This window comes from Oncorhynchus tshawytscha, linkage group LG10 (genome assembly GCF_018296145.1).
Source record: "Oncorhynchus tshawytscha isolate Ot180627B linkage group LG10, Otsh_v2.0, whole genome shotgun sequence".
Lineage (NCBI taxonomy): Eukaryota > Metazoa > Chordata > Actinopteri > Salmoniformes > Salmonidae > Oncorhynchus > Oncorhynchus tshawytscha.
In genome coordinates, this window is record NC_056438.1 from 62,664,236 (window position 1) to 62,683,394 (window position 19,159).

Genomic DNA, 19,159 nt, shown 5'->3' on the forward strand with positions numbered 1-19,159 from the left:
CTTTGCTTTGTCTTGGACAGGTCTGAGTTGCAAATGAGAACTTGTTCTCAGCTAGCCTACCTGGTTAAATAAAGGTGAAATCATTTGTTTTTGTTAATCGGGGGGGTGCCTTGGGACAGGGAGGTGACCTAGAACTTGATGGTCACTATGACAGAGCTCCAGAGTTCCTCTGTGGAGATGGGAGAACCTTCCAGAAGGACAATCATCTCTGTAGCACTCTACCAATCAGGTATTTATGGTACAGTGGCCAGACGGAAGCCACTCCTCAGTAAAAGGCACATGACAGCCCGCTTGGAGTTGGTCAAAACGCACCTAAAGGACACTCAAGATTGTCTGGTCTGATGAAACCAAGATTGGCCTGATTGACAAGCGTCACGCCTGGAGGAAACCTGGCACCATCCCTACAGTGAAGCATGGTGGTGGCAGCATCATGCTGTGGAGATGTTTTCAGTGGATCTTACAGGGAGACTAGTCAGGATCAAGGGAATGATGAACAGAGCAAATTACAGAGAGATCCTTGATGAAAACCTTCTCCAGAGTGCTCAGGACCTCAGATTGGGGCGAAGGTTCACCTTCCAACAGGACAATGACCCTAAGCACACAGTCAAGACAATGCCGGAATGGCTTCGGGACAAGTCTCTGAATATCCTTGAGTGTCCTTGATAAAAACCTGCTCCAGAGCGCTCAGGACCTCAGATTAGGGCGAAGGTTCACCTTCCAACAGGACAACGACCCTAAGCACACAGTCAAGACAACGCAGGAGTGGCTTCGGGACAAGAATGTCAGAGCCCGGTCTTGAACCCGATCGATCAAACATCTCTGTAGAGACCAGAAAATAGTGCAGTGATGCTCCCCATCCAACCTAACAGAGCTTGAGGGGATCTGCATAGAAGAATGGGAGAAACTCCCCAAATACAGATGTGCCAATACAGATGTGCCAAGCTTGTAGCATCATATCCAAGAAGACTCGATGCAGTAATTGCTGGCAAAGGTGCTTCAACAAAGTACTGAGTAAAGGGCCTGAATACTTATGTAAATGTATATATATATATATATATATTGTATAAATAACATTTCAAAAACTGTTTATGGACTATTGTGTGTAGATTGATGGGGGGGAAACTATTTAATCCATTTTAGAATAAAGCTGTGACGTAACAAAATGTGGGAAAAGTCAAGGGGTCTGAATACTTTCTGAAGACACTGTATTATTTTATATTACCTTGTTGAAGCTCCGCCCAGCCGAGTCCTTTTCGCTAGGCCGTAGCTCCTGGAGCTGAGCATCCAGGATGTCAACCAGCTGCTCCATGAGACGCACTGATGAGCTGACGTCACCGGCGAACACCGGGCCCTGTGTGTGGTGGGCCAGCTCATTGGCTAGGTTAGCCGCGTTCTCCCCACTACGGATCTAGAGTTGGAGGGAAAAAAACTTACAAATTAATGGACTGTTTAAGCTTTTAATTACTTGTTTCTTACTAAATACAGATGTAAGATCTGGATTTGGTCACTCTTTTGTTGCTGCAACTTTTCCTGCGCCGGAGGAAATGCAGATGAGCTTCTTGACTGCATAAATTCACTGAAAACCCACACTAACACACAGTTATATTAACAGTATTCCACTTTCCATGCAGCCTCATTTTGACCAGATAATAGCCTAACCTCCAATCATGCCAAACTTTGGACTAAAGGTTCAAATCCGGTTTCTGCAGGATTATTTAGCTGCGACAATACAGGTCAAATGAAGATCCTACATCTGTACCTGGAATGTGGTACGTTAACTATGTGATAACAATGGATACTGCTGATTTAATGTGGAGAAAGGAAGAAAAACAGCACAGCAGGAAAAGGCTCAGGGTCATTGGTGCAACGTCTCTGGAGGATCGGCATCACAGTGTCAGACCAGTATACAAGTAATGTATCATATACTGATTAAAACTCAAATCAATATTAACGCTGCAAGCTATAGGCTACAGAGAGCAATTCAAAGTGGCAGAGATTTTGTTTTACAGAGAAAAGTGCATTGAATGTGAATTTTTGTTCACATCTCGAAGTCGTGCAGGGGAATACAGAATGGATGGGCAAACCACGTCTTTAGTGTTGCAACCAACAAGATGCTCATACAAATACACTTTTCCCTTTCAGATAAAGAAGTAGAGAAAAGTTGGTGTTTTGTTCCTTCCCTCCCTGCCACCCAGGAGCTATGGGAGGACACTGCTGACCAACCTTTTGTGCCACTTGAGCGACCCAGTGGGAGGTACAGTTACTGAGGTCGGGTCCCTTTGGGTTCCAGGTCCCCCCTGCTACCGTGCAGAGGTAGGAGGCGATGCCTGGAGAAACACACAACAAACAACAGTTACACAACCCTCTATTGTCTGTTTCTATTGTGTATTGAACAGTATGTGTGCATTTATTTGTGTAACTTCTTGTGATGTTGCTGAACACTGCCATCTTGAATACACAGTTATATCCCCTGCAAATGAGATTGTATGACAATGAGAATAGCCTGTTTAAATAAAGGTTCAATAGAAATAAATGAAACCGAGCCAGGACATCTCTTTGTCCTGCTCCTCTTACTATCCTGGCTTCTCTAGAGCAGGACAAACAATTGACTGAGGGCAGCCAATGGTATTTTTTTATATTTTTTTTAGGAAGATTGCAAGCGTTGTGATATCTAACTGAGTGGACACTACACAGTGAGAGATTCTCATACGTTTCAACTGTATACTGTAGGAATCACGGGTTGTCAATGAATAAAATGCTCTGTATCATATATATTACTGCATTCTTGTCAACAATGAACAGTGTTGCCATAGACTTACTACCTATTGGTACACCTTCATATCCAACATGTCTGCATTCCATACATTCCATTTCCATATGATTTAAATAACAGTAACTCATCCCCCTCACGCCACCTACTTTAAAAAAAATCTTCCTATATTGTCTGTTTTGACAGTTCATTCATGGAACTATTTACTATTTGGAAGTATTAGCATATTGTAGGTAATGAACATAACATCTTGGCACCTTGTCTAACATATGGAAGGCTATATGAAAGACAATGTGTAAACACACTAACATGTTCATACAGAGGAACACACACACACACCCTCCCTCCCGGTTCCTGATAGTACCTCTGGTTCCTTTGGGGCAGGGTCTTTCCACTGTGGCTCCAGTGTGTGTCTGGGGCCAGGAGATACCCCTCATCATCCCTCCCTCACAGAAGCGCCTGGGGGTGGGAGGGATCTCTGGGGTGGTGGGGTCAGCTGTACCATGGGGGTCCTCCGCTGGTTTACCTGCCTCTCTCTCTCTCCCATCCCTGGGGTCTGCTGGAACTGTGGTGTTAACTGGGACCTTGACTATGACCATGGTGGTGGTGATGATAGTGGTGGTCTCAGGCAGGGCCGAGGAGAGGGAGACGTCTTCTATAGTTGGCACTAGGAGAAGAAGAGAGCAGAGAGAGAGAAGTGGAGGTTATAGCTTTAATAAAACCCAGCCTTACATTGAACTCCCTCTATACCTTTCAGACATACATCAGATATAACAGTCAGCAGGGAAAGTTCAAGGTAGTTTCAGTGTTTTAGTTCCACACCGCTTGGAGGGATGGCTGCTCTATGCTCTACTGAGTCACGTCTACTGGAGTCTACAGCAGCACTCGGGTATTACTCCACACTACTCCTACTCTCTCTGTTCTGTTAGGAGGAGGAAACCTGTAAACACTACACTATCTTAGCTATTTTAAACCTTTACCCAATCTTGAAAATAACAGGAGGACAGGTAGTGTAGCAGCATCAGCCTGGCCTGGCTCTGCTTGGCAGTGATGTCCTTCTTGAGGGAGAGTCAGTACCTTAGGCTGATTAATGTCAACAAGGAAGACAAAGCCTGTCTGCATTTGACTATTTTCTCCTCCCTTTCATCTCTCCCCTTGATAAAGCCGGCGTAAGAAAACTAAAACTGGAATGCTCTGGGCAAAAACCATACATCAGCTATAATGCTCAGCTGCTGTATTCAATGCACAGCTATAAAGAACATCTGTGTGTGTGTGTGTGTGTGTGTGTGTTGTGTTGTGGTCACCAAGAAGGTGTGGTCTCTAGGCCTTTTCTACAGTGTCTACCCATGTGTGTGGTCACAGCACTGTGAATGTACAGTAGAATGAATGAAAGAAGCAAATGGATATAAAAGAATAAAGAGAAAACAGTATATGCATACAGCCTGCGTATGAGCATGATGACTACACTGGCTGCCTCTTGCCTGACTGATTATATATCACAGCCACACGATTGCTAGCGCTGATAAGAGGTGGCTTCCCACAAGGAGGTCTGCTACTCTGAGAGTCCTGCAGTGCAGTCTTCAGAGGCCCAGGGAACAGGCAATATCATGCTGTCTGATGCTCCATCAGACTCATATCTCCATTTCCTCCCCACCTGAATGGTGACAATGCCCACATTTAGCGTCTGGGCTCTGGAGAGACTCGTCGTCTTTGTTTTGTGTTTCTGTTTCAGTGGAATATTGAAGTTCATAACAATGTCCTGTCTGTGTCTGTCTGTGCTAAGGGGGAAAAGAGCTGAAAGTGCATAACCAACAATACATTCAATCTAGCATGACGCGGTTCTCAGAAAAAGAGAAGGGTCCCAGGCAGCGACACATTTCTATTTAGAAATGTCAGGCAGGATCAGTCAGCCGTGTTGCAGTGTTGTTGTGTTATGACATTTCACTCAATGACCTTTTCTCCCATGGCAGAAGCCGTGTTTAATTGGGCCGTACTCATTCCTTCATTGTGCGTCCGTCTGTCTGTCAGCCACGCACACAATTGCTCGTTCACACATTTCTGAGCACTAAGTAACTATGCAAATGACACTGACATATGTCCAGTTTATTGTTGTGAGAACAGATGTTGAGAGGAGCTTATAATCTTAACAAAAATATAAAGGCAGCATGCAACAATTTCAGCAATTTTACTGAGTTACTGTTCATATGAGGAAATCAGTCACTTAAAATAAATTCATTAGGCCCTAATCTATAGATTTCACCCGACTAGGCAGAGGTGCAGCTAAGGGCCTCAGAAGACAAAGGCCTATCTACTTGGCATCGGGCCCACCCACTGGGGAGCCAGGCTAAACCAATCAGAATTCGTTTTCCCCCCAAAAAAGGGCTTTATTACAGACAGAGATACTGGGCTGGCATGGTTATACGTGGTCTTTGGTTGTGAGGCCGGTTGGGCGTACTGTCAAATTCTCTAAAACTACATTGAAGGCAGCTTATGGTAGAGAAATTAACATTACATTCTTTGGCAACAGCTCTAGTGGACATTCCAGCAATCAGCATGCCAATTGCATGCTCCCTCAAAACTGTGGCATTGTGTTGTGTTACAAAACTGCACATTTTTAAGTGGCCATTTATTGTCCCCCGCACAAGCTGCACCTGTGTAATGATCATGTTGTTTAATCAGCTTCTTGATATGTTACACCTGTCAGGTGGAGGGATTATTTTAGCAAAGGAGAAATGCTCACTAACAGGGATGTAAACTAATTTGTGCACAAAATTTGAGAGGAATACGTTTTTTTGTGTGTATGGAACATTTTGGGGATTTTTTATTCCCGCTCATGACACATGGGACCAACACTTTACATGTTGCGTTTATAATTCTGTTCAGTGTAACTTCCGGTCTCTCTGTCGGTGTCTCTCTCTCTCTACCACTCTTTCTGTCCCTCATTCTGTCCCTATCCCAAGTGGCTGTGAGAAACTAAATGCTTACGGAAACTGCAAAATACCAGCATACTGAGAAAAACACTCATACCGCAGTGTCACTATTCTCTGTGCACCAGTCTAATGTACGCTCTAGAGACTATTATAGCTATTGATGTGCACTGGAATTCTGGTTTAGTTGTAATTTGGAAGTGCCTGAGTGTGAGCCCCTGACTACCTCCTTTCTACAGCGATAGACAGATGAAGGGGGAAAAATGGAGAGAAAAAACAACAACTAAAGAAATAGAATCTAAACCACTTGTCAAAGAGGCCCATTTTCCTGTTACATTTCTCTTGATGTCTCCATCCACCGCCCGGCCACACACTACAATTTTCTTTTGATTATGATGAGCCATTTCACCAATGGCGGTTGAAAGCCGTGTGTCCTCTGCTAGCACTCAGCCCAAAGAGGGGCCATCTCAATTAGCTGTCATTTCACTCAAAAGCCTAAAGGTTCAATTCAGCTCTTTTTATCTCAATATCAAATCATTTCTGGGTAACAATTAAGTACCTTACTGTGATTATTTTTGACCGTTTTAATTTAAAAACAAACAAAAATATATTTGTAGCAAATAGCAATATCTCAAGCAAGAATTTAGCTAGGAGTGTCTGGGAGTGGTCTGAGCGGGTAGGGGAAACTGAACACTAGCTGTTACTGGCAGAGAACTGGTTTGGAACTCCTTCTTATAGGAACTAATTTACCGCCTGCTGATGTCAACTGGCAGGCCAAAACTCCCTCCCAAACAGCTCTTATACTAAAAGGGCATTATCATAATTTTCACAATTTCACAGTATAATTCCAACCTCATAAGCCCAATTCATATGGGATTCATTTTACTGGGGAGGATAATTACATAACTCTATGTGCACAAGCGCAAATCACCAGATCTGTATTTTTTCCACACGATCTCGACAAACCATTTCTGTATGGAGCTCACTTTGTGCACGGGGGCATTGTTATGCTGAAACAGGAAAGGGCCTTCTCCAAACTGTTGCCACAACAGTTCTTGTGCTGCCGTTGTTTCCAGAAGCAGTTTGGAACTCGATAGTGAGTGTTGCAACCAAGGACAGATGATTTTTACGATCTACGCGCTTCCCGACTCGGTGGTGTGAGCTTGTTTGGCCTTCCACGTTGCAGCTGAGCCGTTGTTGCTCCGATACATTTTCCAGTTCACAACAACAGCCTTTACGGGGCAGCTCTAGCAGGGCAGAAATTTGACAAACTGACTTGTTGGAAAGGTGGCATCCTATGACGGTGACACGTTGAAAGTCACTGAGCTCTTCAGTAAGGTCATTCTACTGACAACCTTTGTCTATGGAGACTGCATGGCTGTGTCATCGATCCACTAATTTGAAGGTTTGTATACATAGTGTATGAAGGGAATACATGTTTTAACTTTCACAGTGAATGCTTTCTTTTCTAAGTTTTGTGCCAATGAATTGAACATCGGCAAATGCGTCAGTAAAATATATTGCACCTATTTAATGCAACCCTTAGATCGTTAAGCAGCATTTACAACTGAGCTTCATTTGGGGAAATGACATGTTCCCTTTCTCATCCATAGCCTAAAAACACATCTCAAGTACAAGTGCACTGTTTAGTTCACATCTGCAGGCTGGGGTGATTAAGAACGTCTTCTACTGCGGATTGCAAAAATATGATCATATTTCTTCAATTCAAATATTATGGCGACAGTATACCAAAGATGTTTTGGTATGGTTTAGAAACTTCGGAGCCAAGCTGGAGTTATCAGTGTATCCTGTTAATACCTAGACATGTTGAAATATCTCCAGGCCTAGAATAAAAACCTCCAGGCTTCTGTAATAACTGTCCATTTATTTAAAAAACTGTCCGTTTGTAAAGAATTTATCCCATCCGAATCGTCCTGTGAAATAACAGACATTCTGGGGTAATAATTACAGAACAAAGTTCTCTAGTAATACCATAGAGATAGATAGAGGACAAATCATTGTATCTGTGCCATTATAGCGCAGCGCAACTGAGGAAATCTCCATTTTGAAGTAGTACAATTTGTTCTTCATGATTGGCTAATCCCTCCTGGTGACATGCTTGGACATGACTCCAAACATGGTCACCAAGAGGGATCAACCAATGAATTTGGAAGTCTCACCCAGTTGACTACATTAAAATGGTGGAAGCCCTCAATGGAGCCCCCTTGCTAATATGGCCTTTTGGCCACTAGAGGCCTCGATCATTCTCTATGACTAATACTAGTCCAGTGCAAATAGGGCTACAGTGTAAAAAATATAAAAACACAGGAAATCACGTTTTTGACTGCACTGGGCCTTTAAAGTCTCTCTTGGTGGGAGGCAGAAGCCTAGGACACTCTGGGTGGCATATGTTTAATCTGTGATAAATAACACAAGGTGCTCAGGGGCTGAGCAGCAGTAGAATTTTTTTTTAGGAAGTTCTGAAAACTGAATAGAAGTAACTAGATAGATAGAATGGAATCAAGTGCAAGACACTGGGAAAGCAAAGGGAATACTGTCCACTGAAAAACGTGTCCAAACTAGATACAACTAAATAGAATGAACTAGACAGAATCCACCGCAAATAGAAGGGACCTTTGAGGATGGAGGAAAGGGTTAATTAAGCATAAGTAATACTCTTCACTAAAATTCAAGATGATAAATGAAGATAAAGTTCCACATTTGAACATCTTTCCAAAAATGAAATAATAATGAAATAAACCATGATAAGATGATCAGAGGCATAGCTATGCTGTTTGTCTAAGATAGCTATTTCCGTTAAAGGCCTAGTTTCCCCCCGCCCCCCTCATAAAAGCCAGATTTCCCATGGCTCTGGAGTCTAGACATGTTTGCCATTATCTCTGAAGAATTGGGAAAACGACGTGAAGGTTATCTAAGAAAGTTTGACAGGGAAACAGCATAATAATGGGCTATCACCATCAGTGTGTCTGTGGTCTGGAAGAATCAGACATCTTCTGACTTCTGCAGAAACACCTTATTTCAGTCTTTACCACAATTTAAGGTTTGTTTTGAAATCAATGATTGTTGAAATGAAAGGGTTGATTAAATAGTCGACCGACTGAAAGTAAATGTAAAATATCGAGTGCCACTATATCAGCGTAACGATATAGCCAAATAATTAAGCTAAGTCTCAGTGCACTTCCAAAACTCAGAATCCTCCTAACTTCAAACTTGAGGGCGTTATGACATTATCTTAATTCACACAGTATTTGTCTAAGTGTGAATCTGGCCACCTACGTGGACTGCAATAAGAAGACAAAACAGCCTGTACCAAACTGTTGGACGTCATGCCAACGCACCACCATCCTACACTGCAACGCCATGAATAAGGAATGGTGTGAGGGTGAGTGTGTCTGAATATCTTCAACTTAAAGGAAGTAAACAGCAGTACTTGTGAGCCACAGTTTTGGTGTTGCTTTTTTGAAGATCCCTACGCCAGTAGCTAATGATAGAGAAACAACAACACCCAGAAGACATGAATATTACATTAGTTTGTTTTTATGCAGTCTCGCCCTGCTCTGCTCGAGCCTATGTGAGGCACTTATGTGAACATCGGTCATGTGTAGCTAGTAGCTTCGGTAATGGGTCTAAGTGAACCACCTGGTCACATACGGTAGCCTTTTTATACTGCCCTGGGAAGACAGGTTTTCCCAGACTTTGCCTTTAGTACAATTTGGAATAAATGATGGGTCTTCCTGGCAGAAATGGGCAGAAATTACTGCCATCACACAGTGGATGAAGTGAATAAGTGAAAGGTGTAGGTTGTTTTCTTCCTAGTGTGTGCTTATTGCCTGTATTTAATGGACTATGGCAAATACCACGTCGAGCATCGGAGATGCATTGCTGTGCGCGTTCTTGACACTTGTTCTTAAAGATCAGGAGACAGAAAAAGCCCTGCCACTGCCAACCAGACAGGTTCTGGAGCTAAGTGTTCGGATTTACACAAGTTCAAAATGAATGACACCTCATACCTCCGGCAGGGACACCAGCCCATGGACCCACTTTGATAGAAAAAAGGAGGTCATAGTGTATTATTTCATGTTCACTTCAGCTATCAACAGCCTCTCTTCCAGTTCTTCAAATGTCCACTTGAACAAGTCAAAATATTACTATCCACTAATCATGAAGTCAGACTCATGAAGACCTGTGCCATGTCAACAAGAGGAACAAATGGAGTTGTTCCAACCATACGCTTGGCACCTTGGTCCAGGACACACACACACCTCGACCCTGGTCAGCATCTCCTTGCTGATGTGTTAATTCCTCCTGATTCACCATGTGGCATGGACCAACCCATGAGATCTGGGGAAATATTCCCTTTGTTTCTGCGCTTCTAAGAGTAGAAAGCTCAATCTCCAAAGCCTCACTGTGTGTCTGTCACAATACAATGTATTAATGAGCCCAGCAAGTGCTTCTTCATCATGCCACACTTCAATGTTTAAAAAACATCTAAATCAATATGCATAACTGAGTTTTATAAGCAGCCATATTGAATGAGCCGAATGTAGATATATTAGCAAGGTTTGTAAGGCAGAGTAAGATTTAAGCCACTTTACTAGCCTTTTCCAAGCTCATGTACAGATGTAGGATCTTCATTTGATTACCCTGTTGCAGGAGAACTTTGCTACAATTCAGGAAACATAAGACTAGTGTACTTGAGGTTTAAAAAGGCTTCTGAACCCCTACAAAAATGTAAATGAATTATAATCCACACAATAATAAACATTTCCTGTTGCTGCAGGATTACTTTCCAGCTGTAGCAAACTGTCTCAAATGAAGATCCTACATCTGTATGCAGTGGAATGGTCTTCCTTCTGCCGGTGTCGTCGGATCTCTTCATGTGGCTTAACCCGATAGTTCTCCAGCGGCACTGCTCCTCTCATTGAAGCCATGAATTTAACGCTCAAATTTAATGCTTCTCAGATCAATGCTACCTCAAAAGCAAATTAATGTTCTCCCTTCGTTACTTTGAAATGCTCCTGGCAATTATAGTCTCCCCTGATTAGTCTTTTGAATTCACTGGACCGAGACCCAAGTCGATGTCTTTGAGGCATCTCAGACAATACCTTCTAAGTGTCAATACAAATGTTGTAATGGGCGACACCAAGGGATGCATTTTATTGGCACGTCAGAGCAAGACCATCTCTTAAATAGTGAGTCTTCTTCTTAGGAGTTCGAACCATCAAAATATTGATCACTGGTGTGGTGTCTGTGTTGAGAACCTGTGTGTTTAAACACTCATATCCCTGTAGTGAATTCAAATGAATACTTGAAGAGTGTTCAATATATCTTTGAGGAATTAGACAGGTATCAAATACATAACATGTTTTTTTTTTTACATAACACAAAAAAAGTATTTAAAAATATATATATAAAAATACCACAAAGATTTTTAAACATTATACAATTCCGCACACAAACACACACAAGTTTACATACACCTTAGCCAAGTACATTTAAAACAATTCCTGACATTTAATCCTAGTAAACATTCCCCGTCTTAGGTCAGTTAGGATCACCACTTTATTTTAAGAATGTGAAATGTCAGAATAATAGTAGGGAGAATTACTTATTTCAGCTTTTATTTATTTCATCACATTCCCAGTGGGTCAGAAGTTTACATACACTCAATTAGTATTTGGTAACATTTCCTTTAAATTGTTTAACTTGGGTCAAATGTTTTGGGTAGCCTTCCACAAGCTTCCCGCAATAAGTTGGGTGAATTTTGGCCCATTCCTCCTGACGGAGCTGGTGTAACTGAGTCAGGTTTGTAGGCCTCCTTGCTCGCACACGCTTTTTCAGTTCTGCCCACAAATGTTCTATAGGATTGAGGTCAGGTCTTTGTGATGGCCACTCTAATACCTTAACTTTGTTGTCCTTAAGCCATTTTGCCACAACATTGGAAGTATGCTTGGGGTCATTGTCCATTTGGAAGACCCATTTGTGACCAAGCTTTAACTTCCTGACTGATGTCTTGAAAAGTTCCTTCAATATATACACATCATTTTCCTCCCTCATGATGCCATCTATTTTGTGAAGTGTACCAGTCCCTCCTGCAGCAAAGCACCCCCACAACATGATGCTACCACCCCCGTGCTTCACGGTTGGGATGGTGTTGGCTTGCAAGCCTCCCCCTTTTCCTCCAAACATAACAGTCACTATGGCCAAACATTTATATTTTTGTTTCATCAGACCAGAGGACATTTTTCCAAAAAGTACGATCTTTGTCCCCGTGTGCAGTTGCAAACCGTAGTCAGGCTTTTTTACGGCGGTTTTGGAGCAGTGGCTTCTTCCTTGCTGAGCAGCCTTTCAGGTTATGTCAATATAAGACTCATTTTACTGTGGAAATAGATACTTTTGTACCCGTTTCCTCCAGCATCTTCACAAGGTCCTTTGCTGTTCTTCTGGGATTGCACCAAAGTACATTCATCTCTAGCAGACAGAACGTTTCTCCTTCCTGAGCACTATGACAGGTGTGTGGTCCCATGGTGTTAATACTTGCTTACTATTGTTTGTACAGATGAACATGGTACCTTCAGGCATTTGGAAATTGCTCCCAAGGATGAACCAGACTTGTGGAGATCTACAATTCTTTTTTGTGGCTAATTTTCCCATGGTCAAGCAAAGAGGCACTGAGTTTGAAGGTAGGCCTTGAAATGTATCCACAGGTACACCTCCAATTGACTCAAATGATGTCAATTAGCCTATCAGAAGCTTCTAAAGCCATGATGTAATTTTCTGTATTTTTCCAAGTTGTTTAAAGGCACAGTCAACTTAGTGTATGTAAACTTCTGACCCACTGGAATTGTGATACAGTGAATTATAAGTGAAATAATCTGTAAACATTTGTTGGAAAAATTACTTGTGTCATGCACGAAGTAGATGTCCTAACCGACTTGCCAAAACTATAGTTTGTTAACAATTCATTTGTGGAGAGGTTGAAAAACGAGATTTAATGACTCCAACCTAAGTGTATGTAAACTTCCGACTTCAACTGTATGTATGTATACACACATATACATATAGACATATATACACACACACACACACATTTTATATGATCCCAAACACACCGCCCGGGCAACGAAGGAGTGGCTTCGTATGAAGCATTTCAAGGTCCTGGAGTGGCCTAGCTAGTCTCCAGATCTCAACCCCATAGAAAATCTTTGGAGGGAGTTGAAAGTCTGTGTTGCCCAGCAACAGCCCCAAAACATCACTGCTCTGGAGGAGATCTGCATGGGTGAATGAGCCAAAATACCAGCAACAGTGTGTGTGAACCTTGTGAAGACTTTGACCTCTGTCATTGCCAACAAAGGGTATATAACAAAGTATTGAGATCAACTTTTGTTATTGACCAAATACTTATTTTTCACCATAATTTGCAAATAAATTCATTTAAAAAAATCCTACAATGTGATTTTCTGGATTTTTTTTCTCATTTTGTTTGTCATGGTTGAAGTGTACCTATGATGAAAATTACAGGCCTCTCTCATCTTTTTAAGTGGGAGACTTTGCACAATTGATGGCTGACTAAATACCTTTTTGCCCCACTGTATACACACACACACACACACACACACACACACACACACTACCAGTCAAAAGTTGACAACTACTCAATCAAGGGTTTTTCTTTATTTTTCGACATTGTAGAATAATAGTGAATATAAAATGTTATTTGTCACATACACATGGTTAGCAGATGTTAATGCGAATGTAGCGAAATGCTTGTGCTTCTAGTGCCGACCATGCAGTAATATCTAACAATTTCACAACTACTACCTTATACACACACACACAAGTGTAAAGGAATGAATAAGAATATGTACATAAAAATATATGGATGAGTGATGGCCGAAGATGCAGGCAAGATGCAGTAGATGGTATAGAGTACAGTATATACATATGAAATGAGTAATGTATGGTACGTAAACATTATATAAAGTGGCATTGTTTAAAGTGGCTAGCGCTAAATTTATTACATACATTTTTGCATTATTAAAGTGGCTAGAGATTTGAGTCAGTATGTTGGCAGCAGTCACTCAATGTTAATGATGGCTGTTTAACAGTCTGATGGCCTTGAGATGGCTGTTTTTCAGTCTCTCGATCCCCGCTTTGATGCACCTGTACTGACCTCACCTTCTGGATGATAGCGGGGTGAACAGGCAGTGGCTCGGGTGGTTGTTGTCCTTGATGATCTTTATGGCCTTCCTGTAACATCGGGTGGTGTAGGTGTCCTGGAGGGCAGGTATTTTGCCCCCGGTGATGTGTTGTGCAGACCTCACTACCCTCTGGAGAGCCTTACGGTTGTGGTCGGAGCAGTTGCAGTACCAGGTGGTGATACAGCCCGACAGGATGCTCTCGATTGTGCATCTGTAAAATTTTGGTTAAGGGCGCTGTACTGCAGCGCCAGCTGTGCCATCAGAGACTCTGGGTTCGCGCCCAGGCTCTGTCGTAACCGGCCGCGACCGGGAGGTCAGTGGGGCGACGCACAATTGGCCTAGCGTCGTCCGGGATAGGGAGGGCTTGGCCGGTAGGGATGTCCTTGTCTCACCGCGCACCAGCGACTCCTGTGGCGGGCCGGGCACAGTGCGCGCTAACCAAGATTGCCAGGTGCACTGTGTTTCCTCCGACACATTGGTGTGGCTGGCTTCCGGGTTTTTATACTGTAGTTTGAATTTCTCGCTCTGCAATTTCATCAATTTCAGTGGCACGCCTTCAACAAAGAGGTTAACACTTTTTTGGCTACTATATGATTCCATATGTGTTATTTCATAGTTGTGATGTCTTCATTATTATTCTACAATGTTGAAAATAGTACAAATAAAGAAAAACCCTTGAATGAGTAGGTGTCCAAACTTTTGACTGGTATTGTATATATACTTTTTTCTGACTGCACTCACTCACACACACAAGTTTGGGGTCACTTAGAAATGTCCTTGTTTTTGAAAGAAAAGCAAACTTATTTGTGGCAGCTTCATTAAATAGCATCCGCAAAACACCCGTATCAACATCAACAGTGAAGAGACGACTGCGGGATGCTGGCCTTCTAGGCAGAGTTGCAAAGAAATAGTCATCTCAGACTGGCCAATAAAAAGAAAGGATTAAGATGAGCAAAAGAGCACAGACACTGGACAGAGGAACTCCTAGAAACAGCCTAGAAAGCCAGCATCCCGGAGTCGCCTCTTCACTCTTGACTGGTGTTTTGCGGGTACTATTTAAGAAGCTGTCAGTTGAGGATTTGTGAGGCGTCTGTTTCTCAAACTAGACACTCTAATGTACTTGTCCTCTTGCTCAGTTGTGCACCAGGGCCTTCCACTCCTCTTTCTATTCTGGTTAGGGCCAATTTGCGCTGTTCTGTGAAGGGAGTAGTACACAGCTTTGTACAAGATCTTCAGTTTCTTGGTAATTACTCAAGGAATAGCCTTCATTTCTCAGAACAAGAATAGACTGACGAGTTTCAGAAGAAAGGTCTTTGTTTCTGGCCATTTTGAGCCTGTAATCGAACCCACAAATACTGATGCTCCAGATACTCAACTAGTCTAAAGATGGCCAGTTTTATTGCTTCTATAACCAGCACAACAGTTTTCAGCTGTGCTAACATAAAAGCAAAGGGGTTTTCTAATGATCAATTAGTCTTTTAAAATGATAAACATGGATTAGCTAACACAACGTGCCATTGGAACACAGGAGTGATGGTTGCTTATAATGGTCGTATGTACACCCATGTAGATATTCCTTTTTTTTTTTTTTATCAGCTGTTTCCAGCTACAATAGTTATTTACAACATGAACAATGTCTACACCGTATTTCTGATAAATGTTATGTTAATGTAGAAAAAATAAAGGACATTTGTAAGTGACCCCAAACTTTTGAACGGTAGCGCACACAGTGCCTTCAGAAAGTGTGTTTAGACTTTTTCCACATTTTGTTGTGTTACATCCTGAATTTAAAATGCATGAAATGTAGATTTTGTGTCACTGATCTACACAGAATACCCCGTAATGTCAAAGTAATAAATAATAATAAATAAATAAAAAACGTAAATTAAAAATTTAAAGCTGAAATGTCAAGAAGTACTGAACACCTTTGTTCAACCCCTTTGTTAGGCAAGCTTAAATAACTTCAGGAGAAGAAATGTGTCTAACAAGTCAGATAATAAGTTGCATGGACTCACTCGGTGTATAATAATGGTGTTTAACGTGATTTTTTTTAATGACTACCTCATCTCTGTAACCCACACATGCAATTTTCTGTAAGGTCCAATCAGTCGAGTAGGTAATTTCAAGCACAGATTCAACGACAAAGGCCAGGGAGGTTTTCCAATGCCTTGCAAAGAAGGGCACATACTGGTAGATAAAGACATTGAATATCCCTTTGAGCATGGTGAAGTTCTTAATTACGCTTTGGATGGTTTATCAATAAACCCAGAAACTACAAAGACACAGGCGTCCTTCCTAACTCAGTTGCTGGAGAGGAAGAAAACCCCTCAGGGATTTCACCATGGGGCCAATGGTGACTTTAATACAGTTACAGAGTTTAATGGCTTTGATAGGAGAAAACTGAGGATGGATCAACAAAATTGTTGTTATTCCACTATACTAACCTAAATGACAGAGTGAAGCATATACAGAATCAAATATATTCCAAAACATACACCCTGTTTGCAATAAGGCACTCAAGTAATACTGCAAAAGTAGTGGCAAAAACAGAGCGTTATGTTTGGGGCAAATCCAACACAACAGAGTACCACTCATCATATTTTCCAGCATGGTGGTGGCTGCATCATGTTATGAGTATACTTGTCATCGGCAAGGACTATGTCATTTTTTTAATTAAAAGAAAAGGAATAGAGCTAAGCATAGTCCTAGAGAAAAACCTGGTTCAGCCTGCTTTCCACCAGACACTGGGAGACATATCCACCTTCCAGCAGGACAATAACCTAAAATGCAACACCAAATATACACTATTACTTACCAAGACAACATTGAAATGTTCCTGAGTGACCTAGTCACAGTTCTGACTTAAATCAGCTTGAAAATCTATGGCAAGCCTTGAAAATGGCTGTCTAGCAACGACTAACAACCAACTTGATAGAGCTTGAAGAATTTAAATTGAGTAATGGGCAAATATTGTACAAACCAGGTTTGCAAAGCTCTTCGAGACATACCTAGAAAGACCCCCAGCTGTAATCACTGCCAAAGGTGATTCTAACATGTTGAATACTTATCAAAAATAATTAATTTGTGGTTTATTTTCCATGAATTAAAAAAAAAGTTTCTTCCACTTTGACAGAGTATTTTGTGGAGATCATTGACTAAAAAAAAGACAATTAAAACGATTAGAATTCCACTGATTAACACAACAAAATGTGGAAAAAGTCAAGGGGTATGAGTACTTTCTGAAGGCACTGTAGGCTGTTGGCATAGTAGGAGAAGACACATTGGTGGTATTGTACTGATTACTGTTCTCTATTTTTTTTAAAGCAGAGAATTGTAGCGATTCGGTTCTTCAAGGAACTTTAACTGTGGGGCCCCATGAATCTTAATGGACTAAATTAATTTCCTCTCTGCGCCTCAAGTGCTTCTCAGTATCAGTGAGAGATGTTCTTTTAGCACCATTAGATCACCCTGCAGAACAGGTTGTTTAATCCCCATCTATACTCTCTCTGAGAGGCGCAATAAATCCTAATAGCGGTGTAGTCAGGGCAGTTAAAGGTGTAGATCTGAGCAACCTAATAAACATGAACCAATTTCTTTCATGTGCCTGCCTGTGCCATTCACAATGGCACAGGCAGAATCTTGCTGTAGGCACAGCCATGCTTCTCTATTTCCCTCCCTCTATGAGCAGCTAAGGGCTTTTGTTCTCATAAAACTTAACTTAATGATCTGCAGAGGGCAGTTATGAATGCAAATACATTGTAGCTGTATGCATTCAAGTTTCAATTCCAGCAGCAGACCCATAGCTGGAGCAAGGGTTCTTAAACTCATGTGTAAACTCAACAACTATGTAGGCTAGTGTGTGGTTTTCATCATTACATCTTTCGCATGCAGTTAAGCCAGTGAGTGTGTGTGTGTCTGTTTGGGCTGACCCCAATTATTCAGCCGAGATTTTGTTGTTGAGGAATATATTTTTAAAAAAATTAAAAACAGGTGTCTCCTGTGCCAGAAAAATAAATAAAACAAGTGTGTGTGTGTGTGTGTATATATTTTGTCGGGATATATATATATATATATATATATTATAGCAGAGGAGAGGAGGAGACACCTGTTTAATTTGCGCCCATCTCAGTGAACTAATCCATTGCGGAAGCCGAGACTAATCCATTGTGGAGGTACAGTCCAAGAAGAGGGGGAGTGTGGCTGCACAATGCACGTCTCTCTCCAGAGTGTGCCCTCTCCAGACAATTTGTGTACATTCATTGTTCCATAACTTCATTGTGTGAATTGTTAGTGTCTATCAATTCCCCATTACATGTATCACTAGTTGTACATTTACCGTTAATTCCTAATCTACCATTTGGGGATCTGATAGTATTCCGGATTGGTTTAATGCAGCACCATTAATGAGCTGTGGAGCTTCAATTTCTTCACCTCAAACAGCAAGCAAATTAAGTCTGTTTTTACATCCATTGAGAATGACAATTCCTCAATGCATTTGAAAAATCTTTCCAGCTCTCTCCCTTTCCATAACCAGTCATCGTGAAAGGGAAAAATGTAATGCTCTGATCCAGTGGAAACGTCATAAAATTGGCCTACAGGGATGTCTGTCCCGAGCTCACTTGCGCAGGAAACTGTATGTTGCAACCAATGGACCCAAGTTAATAGTTGATACAATGTTTCAAATTGGTTGCAGACAGGCCATGTGAAGCCAATGTGATTTATAGGATATTTATCGGGATATTTTCTACCTGCAGGCTGCATTGTTTAGGCTATTTTATTGTCTTTATTAGGCTTTATGTAGGCTATTTTTACATAGTTGGCAATGGCAAGAGAACTTACAAACCTAAAAAGTATCATTTTCATTTAGATTTGAATAGAATTTTGATTAACCACTTGACAATGATATGTGAAGACGTTATTATAAATTAAATGAAACTGTTCCACAAAAATGTTAATATGAAAACCATTACCGGCACGCAGATCGGTAGAAATGGTAAGATAAATTGGCCTCCCACATGAGAAAGTTTGCCGTCTCCTAGCGTAGCCTATTACCGGCAACATCAGGAGAGTAATGGCAGAATCTGCAAAAGCCAGCAGGAGAGGGAGGAGGATGGTCGGGACAGGTTAAGGTTTCAATCTTCTGGTCTTGATCTCCCTCTCGAGTCATTTGTGTCTTGTTTCATCAAATAGTGAGCTTAAAGGATCAGACAAGCTCAATGCATATACAGTTGATTTTATCA

The 19,159-nt window shown here is 41.5% G+C and overlaps 1 protein-coding gene across 7 annotated transcripts in view; it reads right to left on the minus strand.

Annotated features, from left to right (window-relative positions):
• Positions 1 to 19,159, minus strand: part of LOC112260597 (adhesion G protein-coupled receptor L2-like) — a 125,883-nt gene that overhangs the window by 42,966 nt on the left and 63,758 nt on the right. For all 7 annotated transcript variants that reach the window (XR_006084340.1, XM_024435831.2, XM_024435832.2 and 4 more), the window contains exons 6-8: positions 3,135 to 3,437; positions 2,224 to 2,327; positions 1,223 to 1,408 (exon numbers count right to left, since the gene is read on the minus strand). Coding sequence is in view for 6 of the 7 variants with exons in the window: in XM_024435831.2 (XP_024291599.1) it covers positions 1,223 to 1,408; positions 2,224 to 2,327; positions 3,135 to 3,437 (593 nt within the window). In the remaining variant the exon portion in view is untranslated. The remainder of the gene's footprint in view (positions 1 to 1,222; positions 1,409 to 2,223; positions 2,328 to 3,134; positions 3,438 to 19,159) is intronic.